The sequence below is a fragment of the Mastacembelus armatus genome, chromosome 18 (assembly GCF_900324485.2).
Source record: "Mastacembelus armatus chromosome 18, fMasArm1.2, whole genome shotgun sequence".
Lineage (NCBI taxonomy): Eukaryota > Metazoa > Chordata > Actinopteri > Synbranchiformes > Mastacembelidae > Mastacembelus > Mastacembelus armatus.
The window spans coordinates 4313267-4331586 of record NC_046650.1 but is presented as its reverse complement, the minus strand read 5'-3'; the positions used below and the strand labels follow the sequence as shown (position 1 = coordinate 4331586).

The following is an 18320-nucleotide window of genomic DNA, read 5'->3' as shown; positions in this document are numbered from 1 at the left end:
TAAAAATTTAAAATGATTTATAATGCACCAGATTTATGGAACCTGGGACGTTTCACAGGAATATTTTATAACAAATCACTGAGATGATATATCGTCCTGTTGTGTGCCTATCAAAATAATGGATTGAAAGGAAACTAAACTCATCTGTAGATCTGTAGAACATTTTACAGTAGTTGTACATATGGTTCCACATTTATATCGTCATATAGAAAGTTACTTTTAGTAAGTACCTTGATTAAGGACCTTATGTGATCACTTTATTATTATATTGAGGTTGTTGTAACGCTGAGCTTCTAACACATTACTTCCCGTTTTTCCTCAGCTGCTATTTCAGAGCCTGAAATCTGTTATATCCTGGATGGTATCCTGTTTTTGTATGGCATCATCCTTACAGCTCTCTATTGCAGAATCAAGGTATGCACGCTGTATTTCTGCCTTTAGAGAAACACACGCACAAGAACATAAGGATATACGCAATAGAAAAACCATCGTAAGGGAAACAAACCCTGTGACACTATCAAGGTCTGCGTGTAGAATATGATGTCATCTGCAAAATAAAGCAGAAGTAAACACTGACCAAGGTTTACAATATAGCAGTATTCTACCTGAATGCAGTAATGTCATATGAAGTGATGTCAGGGTGCTGTATTTCTTAGCTCCACCTGCTTGTTTTTGACTTTTCACAATTACTGCACACAGAGAATGAAGTGCATTTTGGGGATGCACTACAGTATCAGTGCTTGTATAGCCAGCACACTGAATAGATATATGAAAGCTATATGACTATAACCACAAATACATGATCAAACCATTGTAAATATAGTCATTCCATTATCATTTATCACGCTGTTCTCTACAGATCCTTAATGCTAAGGAAATTGGGAAGCCAAAGCCACAGAAGGTAAGAAAGAACACATGCACTGTACGTACATGCTTGGGTGCGCATGCAGGACTAAAACCAACATAAAGACAGGACATAAAGTGTAAAATGTAGGTAGACGGATCAGAACTGGCCTAATAGCAGAGACACACATGCAGTTCACCACAGCAGTAGCCAAACCAGACAGAGCACCTCTGGAGGCAAAAATAAACTCACTGGTCAGGTCAAACCTCAGTGATGAGCAAACAGGCACAGCATACAAGAGACCTGAAGAATGATAAATACTGTTGTATATGTGGTCATTTTTTCCCAGCACCACACTGGCAGGTTTTTGTGGCGAGTGCCAGCATTGTTTGGCCTCATACTTTTTTTTTTTCTGAAACCACCACCTGCCAGCTTCTCAGAAATGACCTCAAAAAATGATTTTTGTTTGCTATTAAATTCCATATATTGATTTTCTAATCATTGCTAATGGTCAACTATACATACACACTAACTAAGCTCTAAAAAGGGCATTTTCAACAGAGCTATGCTTTCCCATATTCCATTTTGGACACAAAAGCAATGTCAAAGTAAATTTCAATCACAATTTTTTTTTTTTTTTTTTTTTTACAAAAAGCCTCCAAGAAGCTGGCATTTACCAGTCAACGTAGACCTAATAATATTAATTTAAAAAACTAGTTGTGTTATGGGAAGCCAGTGTTTCTGGAGGATGGCCTAAAAATCAGAAAATTTGTCACTGCTGCTGTGTCTCACAAGTCCCATGACTTTATTAATCACTGAGCTCCTTTGATTGCTGAAGTTGAGCAACATGGCAGAAACTTTTGTTAAAAATGAAATGACAAGTATAAATCACAGCTGTAATAAAATCATTTTTCATTTTTACATTATACATATTCTTGTCTTGGACACAAAAAGCATGCAGCGATGTTGGTTTCTCTTCATTACAAGAGCTCTAGCCCCTACCCTGCTGTTTTACTGCTTTGCCTGTTTTAGTGTATTATTTCCTATTACCACCCACAGACTGTGCTCAGCCTTGCCCACTGTGGCCAAACACACACTCTGAAGTGCACAGATCTGCTTGTCTTCATTTCTCATATGACTTGTTTTTATGCATCCTCTTCACACAGTGGTCATATACACATTCATATGCATGCATCCTGTTGCAGCCAATAAAGGCAGACACTGTGGTGCTCAGCTACAGGTGACAGTACGTGTTAATCTAATATTGTTCTTTCCTCCCCCTGACAGAATGCAGAAGAAGGCATCTATACGGTGAGTACTCTGAATGATGTAATAGAGATGAGCTGACTGAGGTTGAATTGAACATTTCCACAATCATGTCAACAACTGCTGTTCTGTTCTCACAGCCTACACTGAATTTCTCCTTTTCTCCCGGTCTCCCTCTCAGGGTTTGACTCCTCATGCCCAGGACACATACGAAACTATCGGCAACAAGAAGTGACACAATAAGTGAAAGTCCAGAACAAATGTTTTCTACCTAAAACCTTTGTATTTGTATTTATGTGTTGCATATCATACGCTGCATAGATTGTTGAGGGAATGTGAGATCCTTAGCTGTTCTACAAAGAACATGAAGTGAAGCAAGATAAGACAGAAAAAGAGAAGTTCAGCTGAGGGGTTGGCATTTCTCAGAAAAGCTTTTCTGTAAAGGATATTGTTTCCATTCAGACATGTACACTGTTACTATACAAACATTTTTGATGACTAATGCTTTTGAAAGCCTTTCATATTAATAAATGTATATATTTTTATAAATCAAAAATTCATGAGGGTTTGAGATCTATATTTTTTGTGTGTAGGTGTATTCAAAGTGCTTTCTATACCCAATTGCTAAGTGGCCCTAACTCTTTTATATAGACTATACTGCCAGCTTCCGTCCACTTTGAGTCTATTTTAACAATATCAGTTTTGTGTGGTAAAATGAGTCCATTCTGAATTTACTGTGTACTTTTTATTTCTTGTAGGGGTTGAATTCTTTCTGAAAACAGGCCTACAGTTTTTTTGTTTTATTTTGCATGAATAGTTTAAAAAGTGTCACAGTTTTAGGATAGATTGTGGGTTATGGGTGTAATGTTATAGACATGGTTATCCTTTACAATTGAAGTCTTCCAGACACTGAGCAGTTTTTCCTAAATACCACAGGATGGCAGTGATGCTGTCTGTGAGATGGTCCTTACCTGCACACATGCAGCACACACACGCGTGTGTCTTCCAGCAGGGAGAGCCTAAAAGAAGTGAACATGTTTGTCTTGCTCATTGAATAACTGTCTGTCTTTGAATTGTAGCTATAATTGTGTTTCTAGGGGTAGAGCTAAACTTTCAGCTGTAACAGCACAAGTCATACTTTGGCTTTGGCTATGAAGTTATACTTTTTAAAAAGATGTTGGTCTGGAAACATTTTACTGCTGTCACTTTTGGCCCATATCAAACTGTAAAAACCTGTTTCACATGTAACCAGGAGAAGAGAAAACAAATGTAATGTGATCATGTGAGGAGAAAATATGAAGGAAAAACAACACCCAGGATCATGTACAACTGATTTATGAGGTAACTGCTTATAGTTACATTTCCTTTTTAATAAACCATTAAATGTACCATGAGTGGGCACATTTGTTTATTCCTCATCTTTACTGAGATTTTGTAATAGCACAGCTGTGTCTCTGTGGCCCTCATCTGAGCTGAAATTTGTGAGTATCCTTTTAAAATGAAAGGATTAATTTGTTTTTTTGTATGGGAGGAGGCTCCTTCAATGTTGGCATCAGTCTGACTATTATTATATTCACTGTGCGTCATCTGGACACACTTTAAACTGACTCTCTGTGCCTGCTTTTCACCTGCCTCTCCTCTGAGCAGAGCAAGTAAAGACGAGAAAATAACTGTCATGTTGCCTGAACCAAACAGGAAAGGTGACTTTTGGCTCAAATGTGTGCGGATACTTGTATGAGCGAGAGGGTGAGAGAGAGAGAGAGAGAGAGAGAGAGAGAGAGAGAGGAGGTGTAGTGCAAACAGGTGTAACCCGAACAGGTAAAGCTGCACCTTCTTTAATGGCGTGTGCATGAAAAACCATTGCCTCACCAAACTGAAAGGATTTACATTTCTTTGACAAGGACTTACTTCATGCAACTACAAGATCAATTTATTTATTTATTTATTTATTTATCTGTGTTTTGCTTAGGAAGGGGTTTTGGAGAGGATCCCGTCCTAATAAATAAATAAATAAAAACCACCATCACCAAGGATGATCTGGCAGCTCGAGGCATGAGTCCGCCTCAGCCCCTCGTGCATGCCTGTCATTTAGGATACTATTACCTGGACTGATGAGCTTTATCCCAACGCAGGAACTGTTCCAGCTTGTGCTCGGTTCACAATAACTGCTGGGGAGAATGTCGTCTGTGCTGAGCAGACTCTCCTTGTGTCTCTGTGTCCTCTGGATCTATGGTAAGAAGGCTTGACACACTTAAAATCTATGGCTTCAGTGCAGCATTTCAGTGGTTTGTCTGTGTCTTTATTGGATTGATCCTCCAGGGCCATAGTGTGCATGTCGTACTATTAATTATATATAGTGAGTGTAATGTTGAGTATTTCATGTGTTTCTTTATTGTGCAGTACTGCCTAGTGCTCATAGTACCACTGCAACAGGTGTTTGTGAGGTTTGGAAGCAAGTGTTGCATTCGGCTATAAATAAAACAGCTAATAAAAATGCTCTATTAAAATAAAATATTTGTGTAGAAATGACCTTTGGGTTTCTTGATCATGAAAGCCTGCCAGTAGCTGTCCTATACGACTCTGGGCAGGCAGCCAGTTTTTCTCAGGGAGAAGACTGGAGCAGTGTTGGTAAAAAGAAAACACTGTCTGATATTTCAGGAAAAACTTGTTGCTGTTGATCATTTCTCCTCCTTCTGCCTGATTTCAGAGGAACTGTGGACCCTCCTTGTGCGTGTGTGGTGCCTAAATATGTGTGTACATGTCCTTAATGCTGTAGGTCTATGTACGCCAATATAAAGCCTTTTAACCCCTTCAGACCTAGTGAGCAAAACATTTCCTCAGCTGATATTTGCTCTTCTCCCATACAGAAATGAGTCAGATTGATTGATTTATTTTTTGTGAGCTCATGTTTTTATTAGATTTTTAAAGATCCATTACAATAGATGATATGATTGAAGGCATAGAGCATTGAGAAGTATTTGGGAACAAGCCTTTGTTGTCTTTGTTGCAATACTACTTATGTGATTTGCATCTTATAGATTTTAAAAAGAACTGTAATGACTATTTAAAACTAATACTATTTAAAAATATTTCTGCATGGGTGAAAGTATTTGCTCTTTGTCCGCGTGTGTGTGTGTGTGTGTGTGTGTGTGTGTGTGTGTGTGTGTGTGTGTGTGTGTGTGTGTGTGTGTGTGTAGCTTTAAGTTACCACTGTTACCACATTTTCATTTTAGATGAGCTTCCTTGAAATACACTAATTTTGGTCTGGCACGAAGCACAGATGAACTGTGCACTGGTCACACAAGACTTGCATATTTCCTGTGCTACTTAACAGAAGGTGAAAAAAAAGTCAGCCACTTTATGTTCTGAAAATAAACGAATAAAGTAAAAAAGATGCCTACTCATCCTGTTGTCTAGTCAGTGAGCCATGGCAGTGTTGTGTGACTCCTGAAACTCGGACTGGTTTTTTTTGGGTGTTTACTCAGGTGATTAGTTGATCAGAGATCACTCAGTGACCGGCCATTGTTCAAATTATAACAGGACCATTTGTTACACGCCATGTCCATTCAAAGCATGCAGGCTCTGAAAGGGTTAACATACTTGATTATAATGCATAAACAAACAATCTACAACAATCAATCTATTAACTATAATAAGATTGAGTAATTGATATATTCAGAAAGATTTGTCTTTTTACATTATCAGCCAATAACAGATAAGAGTGTGGCTGAGGAAACTGTTGGTACCATACCAGACAGTAGCATATGCTTGGTGTAATTCCAGTAATGTAGCACAGGCAGATTCCACAGTAGGCTTAAACCTCAGTATGACAAACACACACACACAAACACACACTCACATACATCCATTAAAAATCACCTACCTGCAAAATACACTCATCAGGTCTGATGGTAATTCATGAATCACGTCCTAACCACTGGCATATCTGAACAGATTCTCCCAGATCGGGTTCTGGATAAACACCTGTAAGATCTACTCATTGCACACACACACACACACACACACACACACACACACACACACACACACACACACACACACGCACGCACGCACACACACACACACACACACACACACACACACACACACACACACACACACACACACACACACACAACCAAACTATCCCATGAGCCCAGCCTTCTTGCCTTCTTGGGTGACCATTTAATACAACTACTCTATCACGGGGCTGACAGAGAGACAGCAAACACTCACATTCACACCTACTGGCACTTTAGAGGCCCCAGTTACTGTGACCTTCCTAGCCTAGGACTTTGGGAGGAAAGATCCTGGGTGACCCAGATTCGAACCCATGCCACAGCACTAACCACTGATCCACCTATCCCCCTTAGTTAGGGTTTAAATCCAAAAATAGCTTGAATGTAAACAAGCATTCTGCTTGTATCCTCTTTTACTATATCATTACTAAACTTCCACACTAAACTAAAATGATGAGCATTATAACATTACACCTTCTTAATAGCATGTTGACATTAGCATTAGCATGTAGCTCAGGAAACCAATGTGTCAAGAATAACCTTTTTTTTTTTAAATTCTGTCAGTGACTGCAACTGGTACTTTCAGATACTTGGAAATTAACAAGTCGTAACTAGGTGTTGATCATATGGTTGTGAATCTGAAAGACTTGTGAAAACAGATACTGTCAGTATAAACAAGTTAGAACTACTGTCTAACGTACAGCACAATGACTGTATTGTTTATGATCGGAGATAAATGCTTAAATCTTTTACAGACAGAGTTGTTTTAGGGGAGGGTCTACTTGTAATTCAACTTAGATTCCAATGGTCTGTCATGTTGTGAATCGATGAATCATTAGTGTTTGGGAGTTTGCTGAAAGTTGTTTTCCATGTCAGTCACTACAAGGTCACCACCATCAGACAACTGCACCTTCAGTCACCAGCAACACGAGCCAAGAGCAGTAATATAGTGATGCACTGTGATGATGAATCACATGTCCATGCTTTGAGGTGGCACGGGCAAACATCACACTTGTTTGCATTAGCATTCATAAAACTGAACTCAATTTCCGTCATGTGCTAAGAGATGTATGCAACCAGACTATAAACTCTTGCAGTTTCATACATAACTACTGCAGGCCGATTGCAGGGAGCCACATGTTGTGACTCTGTGTTCACTAAGTGTGCGTGCACTTAATGAGAATGCTGTGAGATAGTAGTTTGGCTACATCAGACCAGTTTGAATGTTATATCTGGAAACAAACAGAGAGAAAAGTAGAAAAAAAGAGAGTTTCATGCAAGCATTGGTTGTAGACGTCCTGCAGTGTATGTTTCCTGCGGCCCTTGTCAAACATATTGCTCTGTCCAGACACTGAGGTATCCCTCTGTGTGTTTGCTTTGAAAACTAACCTTGAGCAACTAGTTAAGCAGCATATCTGATAGACAACCTGTTTAGTCTCTCCTCCCTCATTTCTGTCTTTAAACGCTGTCTGAACTCCTCTGGCCTTCACTTTCAAGTCAAAGAGGTTTTGTATTTTTTATTCATGTCATATTTTCATCTCACTCGTGTTGGAGACATTAAAACTTCTACAGCCAAAACACTCACACCAACATAAGGATGTGCTCACAACCATTAAGAAACATAGTGTTAGACATTTTAATTTTTTACTTCTTGCTAAGATTAGCCATGGGTCTCATTCTCATAATAACATATTGGTTGTTTTTAATTCGAAGCCTATGTTGACACTCTCTGTTGCTTACCACCGCTTTCTTACGTAGTAGGTTTACCTGTCCACGGACATCTTTGGGTCTCAAATCATCTCATTGGCTGAATTAATGGCTATGCTACATAATCACAGAATATCCAGAGCACAATAGACAACAGCAGTAGTTTAAACTTAAACTTGAAGGGTCATCAAAGCCGGACTGGTAGGGTTGGACCAAAGTCCTCAGTGGTGAGCTTTTGTAACATTAGATGCTTCTTCTCTGTCCCTTTGTCTTTTTGCGGTAGCAAATTAGTAAGTTTGAGAGCTGCTGCCTTGGCTATAAATGTACACATTAACAAATGAGCTGCTTTTAGCTTGTAAATGGAAAGACTTGTAGGTCAAAGCTCATCTGCAGACCAGCAGACCTGGAGATGTAGGGAATTTCGTGTTGAGTTCAAAGTCTTTGCACAGCAAATTGAAATGTAATTCATCATCCAAACATCTGGCTGCGCCTGCTCAGTAGACAGATTTGCCTAACTGTCCTTCTCCTCATTTAGTTCCAGTCATACAGGGAGACTTTTTGGATCAGTCTCCAAACAACCTACGCTCCTTGGCTGAAGAGGAGACTGTCCTGCCCTGCCACTACCAGCCAAGTAAGGACAGTGTAGTGGTGCAGGTCACCTGGTATAAGGAGAAACCTGATGGCATCAAGGAACAGATCATCACTGCACATCATACAAATGGGCAGACAGGTCAGTTAGCACCACAGTTTTTTTAATAATGTCTTCACAAAGAGTAGCTCTCTCCGACGAGCAAACATTCTGGTGGTATTACTATGGATTTGTTCGTTTCACTTGACAAGTGTTGATGTGAGGCTTTTTTACTCTACTCATAACTACTGTAATATAACTCAAGGACAAATGCTCACAACCAAAGTGGTCAATAGACTGTGGACTGTGAGGGACACTGACAATTTCATTGTGTTATCAGAGAATAATTTCAAAGGCTCCAAGACTCTGAACTTATTTTTGGTTTCTTGTACTTTGTGGTGCTTTACTAATTGAAGTTTAAGCCCACCGTGAATGTGAGATATCCTCTACCTGTCTGTCTGTCCGCAGCTTTCGGAATGTGGTCTCGGCGCGTGCGCTTCAAAAACAGCGAACCCACCATAGACTCGTCTCTGGTCATCATGAGCACTGAGGTTTCTGATGAGGGAAAATACATCTGCCACATCAGTACCTTCCCCTTTGGCAACTTTGACAGCGAGCTGTCACTCACCGTATGGAGTGAGTCCCTCCCTAATGACACAGTACAAAAAGATTAGCATGTTACTGCAGCTGCAGGACTGATAATGTGTTGCTCATGGATGGAAACTGACGCATGTGATACAAAAGACATTCCACTCGCAGAGGGAACTGATTTGACTGCCAACAGGCAGTGTTGTTTTGTCACAATTGCACAACTTATTTCACAAGTAGAGTAAAGCATAATAAGCTGTCCAACATGACTGATAATGTAGCAGAACATAATGATAGCATACTTACTCATCACCTTATTTGTGAGTATTTTGACACATGAGCTGGAGAGTTTGATGCTTAGAAGGCAATAAGCACTAACATAGGAAACATAATATGATTTTATATTATTACTTAGCTTTTCAGAGACACATTTTAAATATGTAGGGTTACTGCTAAGTCCTAAATGATTCATTATTATATTTTATTTGCATGCATAGAGGAAATGTGATGGCTACAAATGACCTGTTGAAAGACTTTGTTGACATCATTTCTGATTTTGTGCTGACAACAGTGTTGATTACTGAGTTACATCTAGTCCAAGTGTGTAGACTGGTTGTTGTCTTAACCTTGTTTATACATTGTAACGTTCCTCCCTCCAGCCATTCCTATTTCCTCTCTGGACCCTGTTGTTTTGGTGGAGGGCCAGTCGTACCGGCCAGCTGCTTTCTGTCGCTCTGTAGCCCGCCCGCCTCCCCACCTCTCCTGGGACTCCGACCTCAATGGTCAGTCCACTAACCGCTCCTCTGACAACGGAGCGGTCTCCTCGCAGTACTCTCTGCATCCCCTGAGGAGCATGAATGGCAAAAAGCTGGACTGTCTGGTGTGGCACCCGACATTACAGGGCCCCCGCAGACACAGAAACAACTTGGTGGTGTACTGTGAGTATTTCTACGGCACTATAAAAATTGAAGTTGTTGCCATAGTACAGAAAACATACACATGTTCACGCTGGTTTTGACACTGTCAACACTTTTCAGCTTCACTTCCTGTTTTGAACACTCTAAGCCTCATGAAAAGTACTTCATAAATACAGTATCACTTTTATCACTTTATCACAGCCTAAATTTCTGTACCATGTTAAATTCCCTCAAATCACAATAGTTAACATGATGAATCTGAAAAAGTGCACTTTGCTCCTTAATCCTACCACTGTACTGTGACACTGATCTTTATTGTTGTTCATGTATTTTTGGCTTTCTGTAAAATATTGCCTTATTAGAAGCTGACCTTCATGAGTGTAAACTAAAAGCCTGACTATTCAGCCTTTACTATATTAGATCCTGGTCCTCCCTTTGTTGCTTTAAAAAAACCAAAAAAAAAAAAACAAAAACAATGACTTCTTTCCACTTCACTTGCCTAAACTGAAAAAAAAAACCAAAAATCATTGTTCTTCCTTCCAGTCCCTCCACATGCAGAGGTGTCGGGCTACATTGGAGACTGGTTAATAGGTATGGAGAATGCCGCCCTGAGGTGCGTGAGTGGAGGAAACCCCAAGCCACAGAGCTTTACCTGGAGCAGGTACAGTGGGCCCCTCCTCCCTCTCTGGCTGTCTGGTTCACGTGTGACTAACTGTCTGATGTGTCTGGTCACTGTTGCTTTTCTCGGAACTTATGGCGTGATTATACCAATTATTTTGCTATGATTTCACTGGTGAAGAGCTCAAGTGGGACAGTTCAGTAAGGTGGGAACCAGGTCATCCTCAGGGATCAATGTAATGAGATACAATTACTTTTACTATTACTATTTTTTTTCTTAATTTTAAATATAGACTCTGAGTCTAAGACTTAAATGACTATCTCAAATAAACATGTAATTCAAAGCAGCACTGACATACATTTTTCAGTTACTTTAGGAACATGACCTTTGAGATGTCAGTTTACCATTTTGGTCACTGCATGCAAACACATTTCCAAACTTCCAAAACAGTATTAACTAGAAGTACTCAGTATTATTTACTTTTATTTTGTAGCTTGTTATGTTATGCATTGAGTGAAATGACTGGGGGGGGGGGGGATCTCCACCCTTTCCACATGACTTAGGCAAACAAGCCCTGACATTGTCACCTCCTGATTCTGCTGCTTCAATGGAAACTGACAGATTTCAGAGTTGCGTGTGTCGTTTAAAATGCGGCACACTGCTGCCCAGCTTTAAACCCAGACGAGGATTTGACTCAGAGCCCTGACTTTTTCTGCTTAGTCACCTGGTGTCATTTTTAAGCCGTTTCCTTTGGTGCATTAATATATTATCAGGGTGTGGTCTAGAGCTTGGCCAGAAAAATAAGAACCACAAAGGGTGATTGAAAAAGGAATGGCTCTAATCGAATCATAACTAGTGACAGTTGGGCCCTAAGGGGAAAATTCCTAACACACAATTGGGTATACTGTAAAATCTAAAGAACGATAAGTAAATGTTTGGTAGGTTCAGCTTGTTTTGGTTGTTTTTGCCAGATGATGATGTTACATGTTGTTAGGCACAGAAACACACCTTGAGAGGGGAGTTTTTGTTGAGTAATGCCCCCACATGAATGTATGCAGACAATATATCCACACACAGACAACCACATCAGCGCTCAGCGTCTCTAGTTACCGTTGACCTCTCCACTCACACACACATTTAATATGAACACACACACACACGAACAAATGTTCGACAGCTACAGCGGCAGGCCAACCTGTTGGGTTTGTCAGTAAAAGGCGGCAGGTGAAGTAATAGCTGGTGTCACAGTGTCGTGTTGCGGCTTGTGCTGAGCACACACAGATCAGACAGTTTCACACGAAGGAGGGAGGAAGAGGGGGATGAGAAGAAAAAGGGAAAGGAATGAGCTCCCAAAGTAAGGAGAGGGTTAAACCAGTGGGAGCAGGTAAGCAGAGAGGTTTGGATGAGCCAACAGAGGAGGACCAGGAAGTAGAATGTGATTGTGATGTGTGTATTAATGAGAGATGATATCATGGTAGTGTGTCTTTTGCATATTTAAAAACAGAAGGTTCCTCTTTTCTGCCAGCAACGGGGTTTTACAGAAAGCACTGTGCAATATGTGTAGGTTAGTGTAGCCTTTCAGAGCCAGTTTCTACAATGATGAAAGCACAGTAGTTTTTTTCTGGAGCAGTGCAGGCGTGAGGTGCAAGTCTGTTCAAACAGATTAAATGAAATGTGTTCAAAACAACAACACAGAGGCAACACCCTGCATTTTTTACACTGCCAGGAACTACATTCTAGTGCCAAACAACTACTGAATGTCACTGTAACACAAAAGTGAAAAACACTATGAAATATTTCATAAAAATAAATACTTTTGCATTAAAGGGTAATGTGTTTTCTGGCTGCAGTTATTACAGCTTGTAATAAAAAGCAGACATGATTTGCATGAGCAAAGATAGACCACAAAACTAAATAAAAACAGCGCACCACCTATAGAAACTACCACTTCATTTCATAATGTTCACAGGGACAGTTTGAGCTGTTAAGGCAGAGGGGATTCAGCAAAGGAAGGGGATATGTTATGTTTTATTTATTATTATATTGGTGTTGGTTTGGGTATTGTATCATTTTTACGTGTTTCTTTTAGTCCACAGGTCCAAAGAAGGGTCTTGCTTCTTCAACCGTCCCTATCAGTTTAACTTTATTCACATCTGCAGACAATGACAGTTTCCTTAATAATGAGGAACCTAAGCCAGATTATAAAGTAAGAGCTGCATGTGTGGCTATGAAGTCATGGTATTTTGTTGTGCTTGCAGACTGGGTAAAGAGTTACCAGAGGGCGTGATCCCCCACCCTAATGGAACGCTGTGGTTCGGGCGCCCCATAAGCTCATCAGACACAGGCACTTATCAGTGTGTGGCGAAGAATGATGTGGGAGAGTCAAAGGCAGAGGTGGAGATTGTTGTGACAGGTAGATGACAGCAATGTCACCATTCCATATTAAGACTTGTCATAGAAATAAATACTATGAGCAAAGGTGTATATGTCAGTCTAATCCTGTCTACTCACACTCTACTCTGCAGAGTCTCCTGGGAAGCGGGACATGCCTGAAAATCTACTGATGCTCATCGTGGGGGGAATTGCTGGCGGGCTGCTGATCTTGATGCTTATCATCGTTATCATTGTCACATGTCACCACAAACGCAAGAACATGAAACTGGAGATGGAGCTGACGGAGAAGAAGTATGCTGAGATAATACGCTTTAAGTTTAATTAAGATAAGAAGAGATGAAATTTTAATGATCTCCTGAGGGCAGGTTGATGCTAAAAGAACACCTAAAAGTTGAAGAAATTGGGGCTATTAATCATATTGCAAGTGACAGCTACAGAAGTAGAGCACTTTAAACAGAGGAGTCATGAAAATTGAATAAAAAATGAAAAAAAATGCAGTGTGCAGTACATTAAAATTGTGTGAAATACACAAGTGGAACTCGATTTCTGTAATCATTAAAACATCCTTCTCTCCTTCTCTCCATCTCTTGTTTCTCACAGGCAGGAAATAACCACTCTCACCAGACAAGCTTCTATCAGGAGAATGAACTCAGTCAGCACAGACACCAGAGGAGCGGTACTGTCACTGAATTATTCTTTTCACACTGAACATACTGCGTTTTCTCCTCTGTCTGCATGGCCTGATTCAGGCTGTGAGACTACTGATCAACATCAGCAGAATATTTGTTCATTTCTTTAAGGATTCTTTGGAAGTTCTACACATTTTGCTGTGATGAAAACTTAATACTGCACTTTACCATGGGTTCAGTGAATTGGTAATCTCTTGTCTGTCGTCAGCCATTGCTTCACCTACTTTGCTTGTCTTTCAAAAGAACGTAGTGAGTGGGTTTAAAAGTCTTGAAAAGGGACAAGTTTTCTACACAGCCCTTGTTTTTGGGATTTAGGATTTTGGCAAAGTTGGATTTGATCCCTATCTTGAATCAACAGCTAATCCCACCCTCTGTGTTTTTGGATTGCAGATGGAGGAAAACATCCCTCTGAGGGTGGAGGGAACCCTGAGGACCAGCCTGTCTTCCCTCGGGGTCAGTCTGCATATCTGTCTAACTCTGCATGCACGGCCAGGGCCGGTGACTGAGGCTTTACTGTCCAGATGCCAGGCGGCTAAGTTCTGAGCTTCAACATTTCAAATCTGAATGTAGTGCGTCTCAGATATTGATAATAATGATAACATATTATATTGTTGAAGAGCTTAAGGACATATATATATATATTCGCCTCTTTCTTGGGGTCTTGCAGTGTTTTCTGTGGTCTCCACTGATCCTAAATTGTATCTTCTGTCTTCCACTTTTTGTCTGCTCACAACATTATTAGCACTTTACATTCAGTTTTACCAGTTTTACCTTGGACTTTAAGAACCAGAAAAGTAATAGTTTTTTCACAAAACAAGTTTTGTGGAAAGAACTTCAAAATGTGGTCTTAATGTGGGAAGAAAGATCCCACTTTAACCCAAGTGAAAGTTGCTTGGTTATTTTGTATCAAGACTGATACCAGACACTTCCTTCATCCAGTCAGGAAATGGTCTGACATTTTTCCACTTCTGTTTTTTCCTTTTTCTTTTATCGATCAAACAGGAAGACACATTTTGTGGAGTGAGGCAGGTTAAAGGTTTCCTTCATTTTCCAAACATTAAGCTGAGCTAACAGACTGGTAGCTGTAGCTTTATGCAGTGTTTTACCATTAGCATATACTCATCAGAGTGTTATCTGTCTTTTCTTCCAACTCCAACAAGAAATCAAATGAACTATTTCCCAAGATGTCTACATATTGCTGTTAAACAAGTGCTAAATTAAGTAATCTCAGTGAATAAATAGTGCTCTATAAAATATAATACAGAGCTGCAAATAGCCCACACAAGTTCCTTTAGTTTAAATTAAGGGCACATTACAATGAGGCCATGGTATCAGTGCATATGTTAATACTGTGTCTCCACCCACCGATAGGAGCAGGCTCACTGCCGTGACAGCCGATCTACCATCTCAGGCGGGCGGGGAGGAGGAGGAGGTGGGGGGGCATTTGACTTCATGGGCAGACCGGTCCTGAACAATAACTCGCGGAGGGGAAGAGACAGACCTCTGGATAGAGACGAGGAGAACCGACTCAGAGTGGAAACATATGTGAGAAATAGCACTATGTCTTTGGTGAGTGTGTTATTGTGCGTGTGTAATTCCAGGCATGTCAAAGCCTGATTTTACCAAACTGTGGAATGCATCTCACCCAGCTTAATAATCTCTGCATACTTACCTGGTGATGATGCAAATACAAAGTGTTTCTGTCCTGTGTCTTTGCAGCAGGAAACCCGTTTCCACCCTCCCCTCATGCCATCGGCCATCCCAGCATTGCAGTCCACTGATATTGTAAGACAGATAAATGGCAGTGCCATTATTCCAACAGACGGGAGTTCACGGTCTGGAAGTGTCACCAAGAATCACCAGCACCCTCCTCTGAGCTGCACCTACCCACCAGTAACAGATGATGAGGATGAAGTAGACGAAGGTTTGGGGGGACCTGCCAGTCAAGAGAATCCGGATGACCAAGACAGTGAGACCAACAGCTCCCAGGTGTCCGAGGTGCACAGTGCACGCTATCAGCATACTAATGGCACGCTGAGACCCAAACCCCGGCCAAGTCCCATTTTGATTAGCCCCCACACCTCCGTGATCCACAAGGCCCAGATAGTTTAGCAGGCAACATGTGAAACTACAAAACTGACACACTCTGGCCTGGGAGGTGGTTGAAATCTGGATATACAGACAAAGGTTGGTCCCAGCCCATAAAACCCAGTGTGTGCTCTATTATGAAAAATCTACACCTTGACTACAGTGATGCATCTTCTTTATTGTGTCTGGACATGGTGCAATAGATGTCTTTAAAGAAAAATCCACTTAAGGCATCTTTTATTCATGTCTGGATTGCTGATTTCTGCCTGGTGTGTGGTTATCAAGTGTGTTGGGCCACATTACTGGCACAAACAAGGACAGTGTTGCAATATTTCCAGTGCCACTACTACAGCTTTAATTCCTTTCTTGTTCTTTCGCAATTAAGCATCCGGTGCTCTTACCAGCTGTAACCGACAGGTGAATGCAGTTCACAGCATCAGTGGGGGATGTCGAAAACACTTAAAGACATGTAGAGCAGGAAATCAGACAATCCAAGAGGGGGCTGTGGGAAAGTTGGTTCATCAGAGAAGTAGATTGCAACACCTCTGCGTTGAGGATGGATCTTTATTTCAGATCTGTCCTGTGTAACAGTAACTGTGTCTGTTTTAGGTTCCCTTACACAACACAGTTTGGGATCCTATCCAAACCATGGGGTTGTTCCTCTCTTGCCACTCCTGCAACATGCATACCTCTGTATTGTTTTACTGCCCTTTTGCCTTTGCCTGAAGCACTGAGACAGCTTGGGTCAGACAGAGCGTTAAAACAGCCACAGTATCACCACATGTGCCTGCAGTGATCTGGGAATCTGTAAATTTGTACAAATGTGCATTTTTTTTACTAGATATTTCTATAACTTTTAAGCATTAACAATATACAGTCAGTTAGCATAACAGCAAATGAAATATATCTATCCTCTAGTGCGTCTTCCTCATGTACCCTGTCCTCCTTCATGTGTGCACACACAAATGGAAAGTGCATGAAAGCTGGAAAAACTGCCAAATATTTGTAAAGTAGTTTGTAATAACACTTTTTTTTTTACATGATATTATGTTATTGTATTGCTCATCATGACCTATATAATCTGGACTCACCAGAGACCATAGAAACAAAAAAGTCAGTTACAAGTAAGGACAAGAAGTGTTACAGATTTTTAACACTGTGGCAAAACCAAGCACGTATTATTTACTACTACTTGTTTATTATTATTTTTTGTTTATATGTTTTCTTAATGTTTTTGGGTTCTGTCAAAGTCCTGATATGGGAAACAAAGTGCCACTGGAAAATATAAAAAAAAAACTTTTGCTTTATTGGCAAATATGAAGTATTATTTTGTTCTGTATTTAGTATTGTCTTATGTTACTTTCTGTAAATACAGTTTTTACCAAGACAGTTTTCAAACGCCATGAGTTAGAAACATTGGGTGAAACATGCAGCAACAGTGTGTGGCGAAAGCAATATGTCATATCCAGAAGCACCGACAGGTTAGAGCAGCAGATGAATGTTACTATGTTCAGCATAGATGGTATTTGTTGCAGACAGTGCCCCCTGATGTGTACTGCTGGAAAGTTCAGGGACCTAAATGAGCCAGCAAATTGCAAAACTACTGAGACACTTCATTCCACTGTGATTTTGGAAAATGTTCTGGTCAAATGCCTGGGTTTTCATTTATTTTGAGGGCTGTGTGTGGGTACCAGCTTGTATCAGTGGGCTGAAATAAATGTTCGTGGTTTTTCAAACACTAAAAGGTATATGCTAACATAAACCTTTGGGTAAAAACAGCATTCTTCATCTTGTAAATATGGGGGTTTATACTGATCTGGTTTGTCAAGAAATTGTGTGTTGAGATTCCTGTGAACATTTTTCCAGGTGCTTATTTAAAGGACCAGAAATCATTGTTGCTCTTAGTAGGCCAATCTGCTGGTGATCATCTATGTTGGCCACTTATTCCTCCCACTCTAGGTTCTTTGTGTCTGTGTCCAGTATCTTTAGCAGGTAAGCTTGATCAGTACCTTGTCCTGGTGTGTACTGTGTCAGGAGATGCCTCATAGGCTTTATAAGTTTTGTTTATATGTTAATTTCAAATCTGTTTATCAAACAAACCATAACCAAACAAATCTGCAGTTAATTAAATTACCAGTTACCACATAGTAAACTTGTGGCCTTTCATGGTCTGAATAATTTAATTAATTAATTGATCCATAAAATATATTTATATTTCTTTACACAGAAGAAATTGAAAAAAAGTGAATTTGTTTCCTCTAATATTACATACAAATACACAATACAAAATCCAAAAATACATAGATAAATACAATATATCAGTTAGCTGTTGAAATAATGAACATGTTTTTGAAATGTCCAAATGATTTGATCGAGTACATTTAATATGAAAAGGCAATTAGAATGTAAGCTTTAATGAATTTCTGCTTATGAATAAACTTGACAAACAACATGAACAGGTTTACCAATAGATCATCTTAATTTGATTCTTGCATGTTTATGGTAACCTACCAAGCTGAGATGTTGTGCGATATGCTATCATTGTTTAAAAGATATGTAAT

General features: G+C 40.0%; 1 protein-coding gene across 1 annotated transcript in view; it reads left to right on the top strand.

Moving 5' to 3' along the window:
- Positions 1-18173, top strand: part of LOC113122302 (nectin-4-like) — a 192898-nt gene extending 174725 nt beyond the window's left edge. Inside the window, exons 5-17 of the mRNA XM_026293547.1 lie at positions 2132-2155; positions 2292-3451; positions 4080-4342; positions 8372-8566; positions 8933-9100; positions 9712-9990; positions 10513-10630; positions 12847-13001; positions 13114-13273; positions 13583-13658; positions 14062-14124; positions 15043-15240; positions 15391-18173. Coding sequence (XP_026149332.1) covers positions 4288-4342; positions 8372-8566; positions 8933-9100; positions 9712-9990; positions 10513-10630; positions 12847-13001; positions 13114-13273; positions 13583-13658; positions 14062-14124; positions 15043-15240; positions 15391-15783 — 1860 coding nt within the window. The 5' untranslated portion in view covers positions 2132-2155; positions 2292-3451; positions 4080-4287 and the 3' untranslated portion in view covers positions 15784-18173. The remainder of the gene's footprint in view (positions 1-2131; positions 2156-2291; positions 3452-4079; positions 4343-8371; positions 8567-8932; positions 9101-9711; positions 9991-10512; positions 10631-12846; positions 13002-13113; positions 13274-13582; positions 13659-14061; positions 14125-15042; positions 15241-15390) is intronic.
- Positions 18174-18320: the final 147 nt, after the last annotated feature.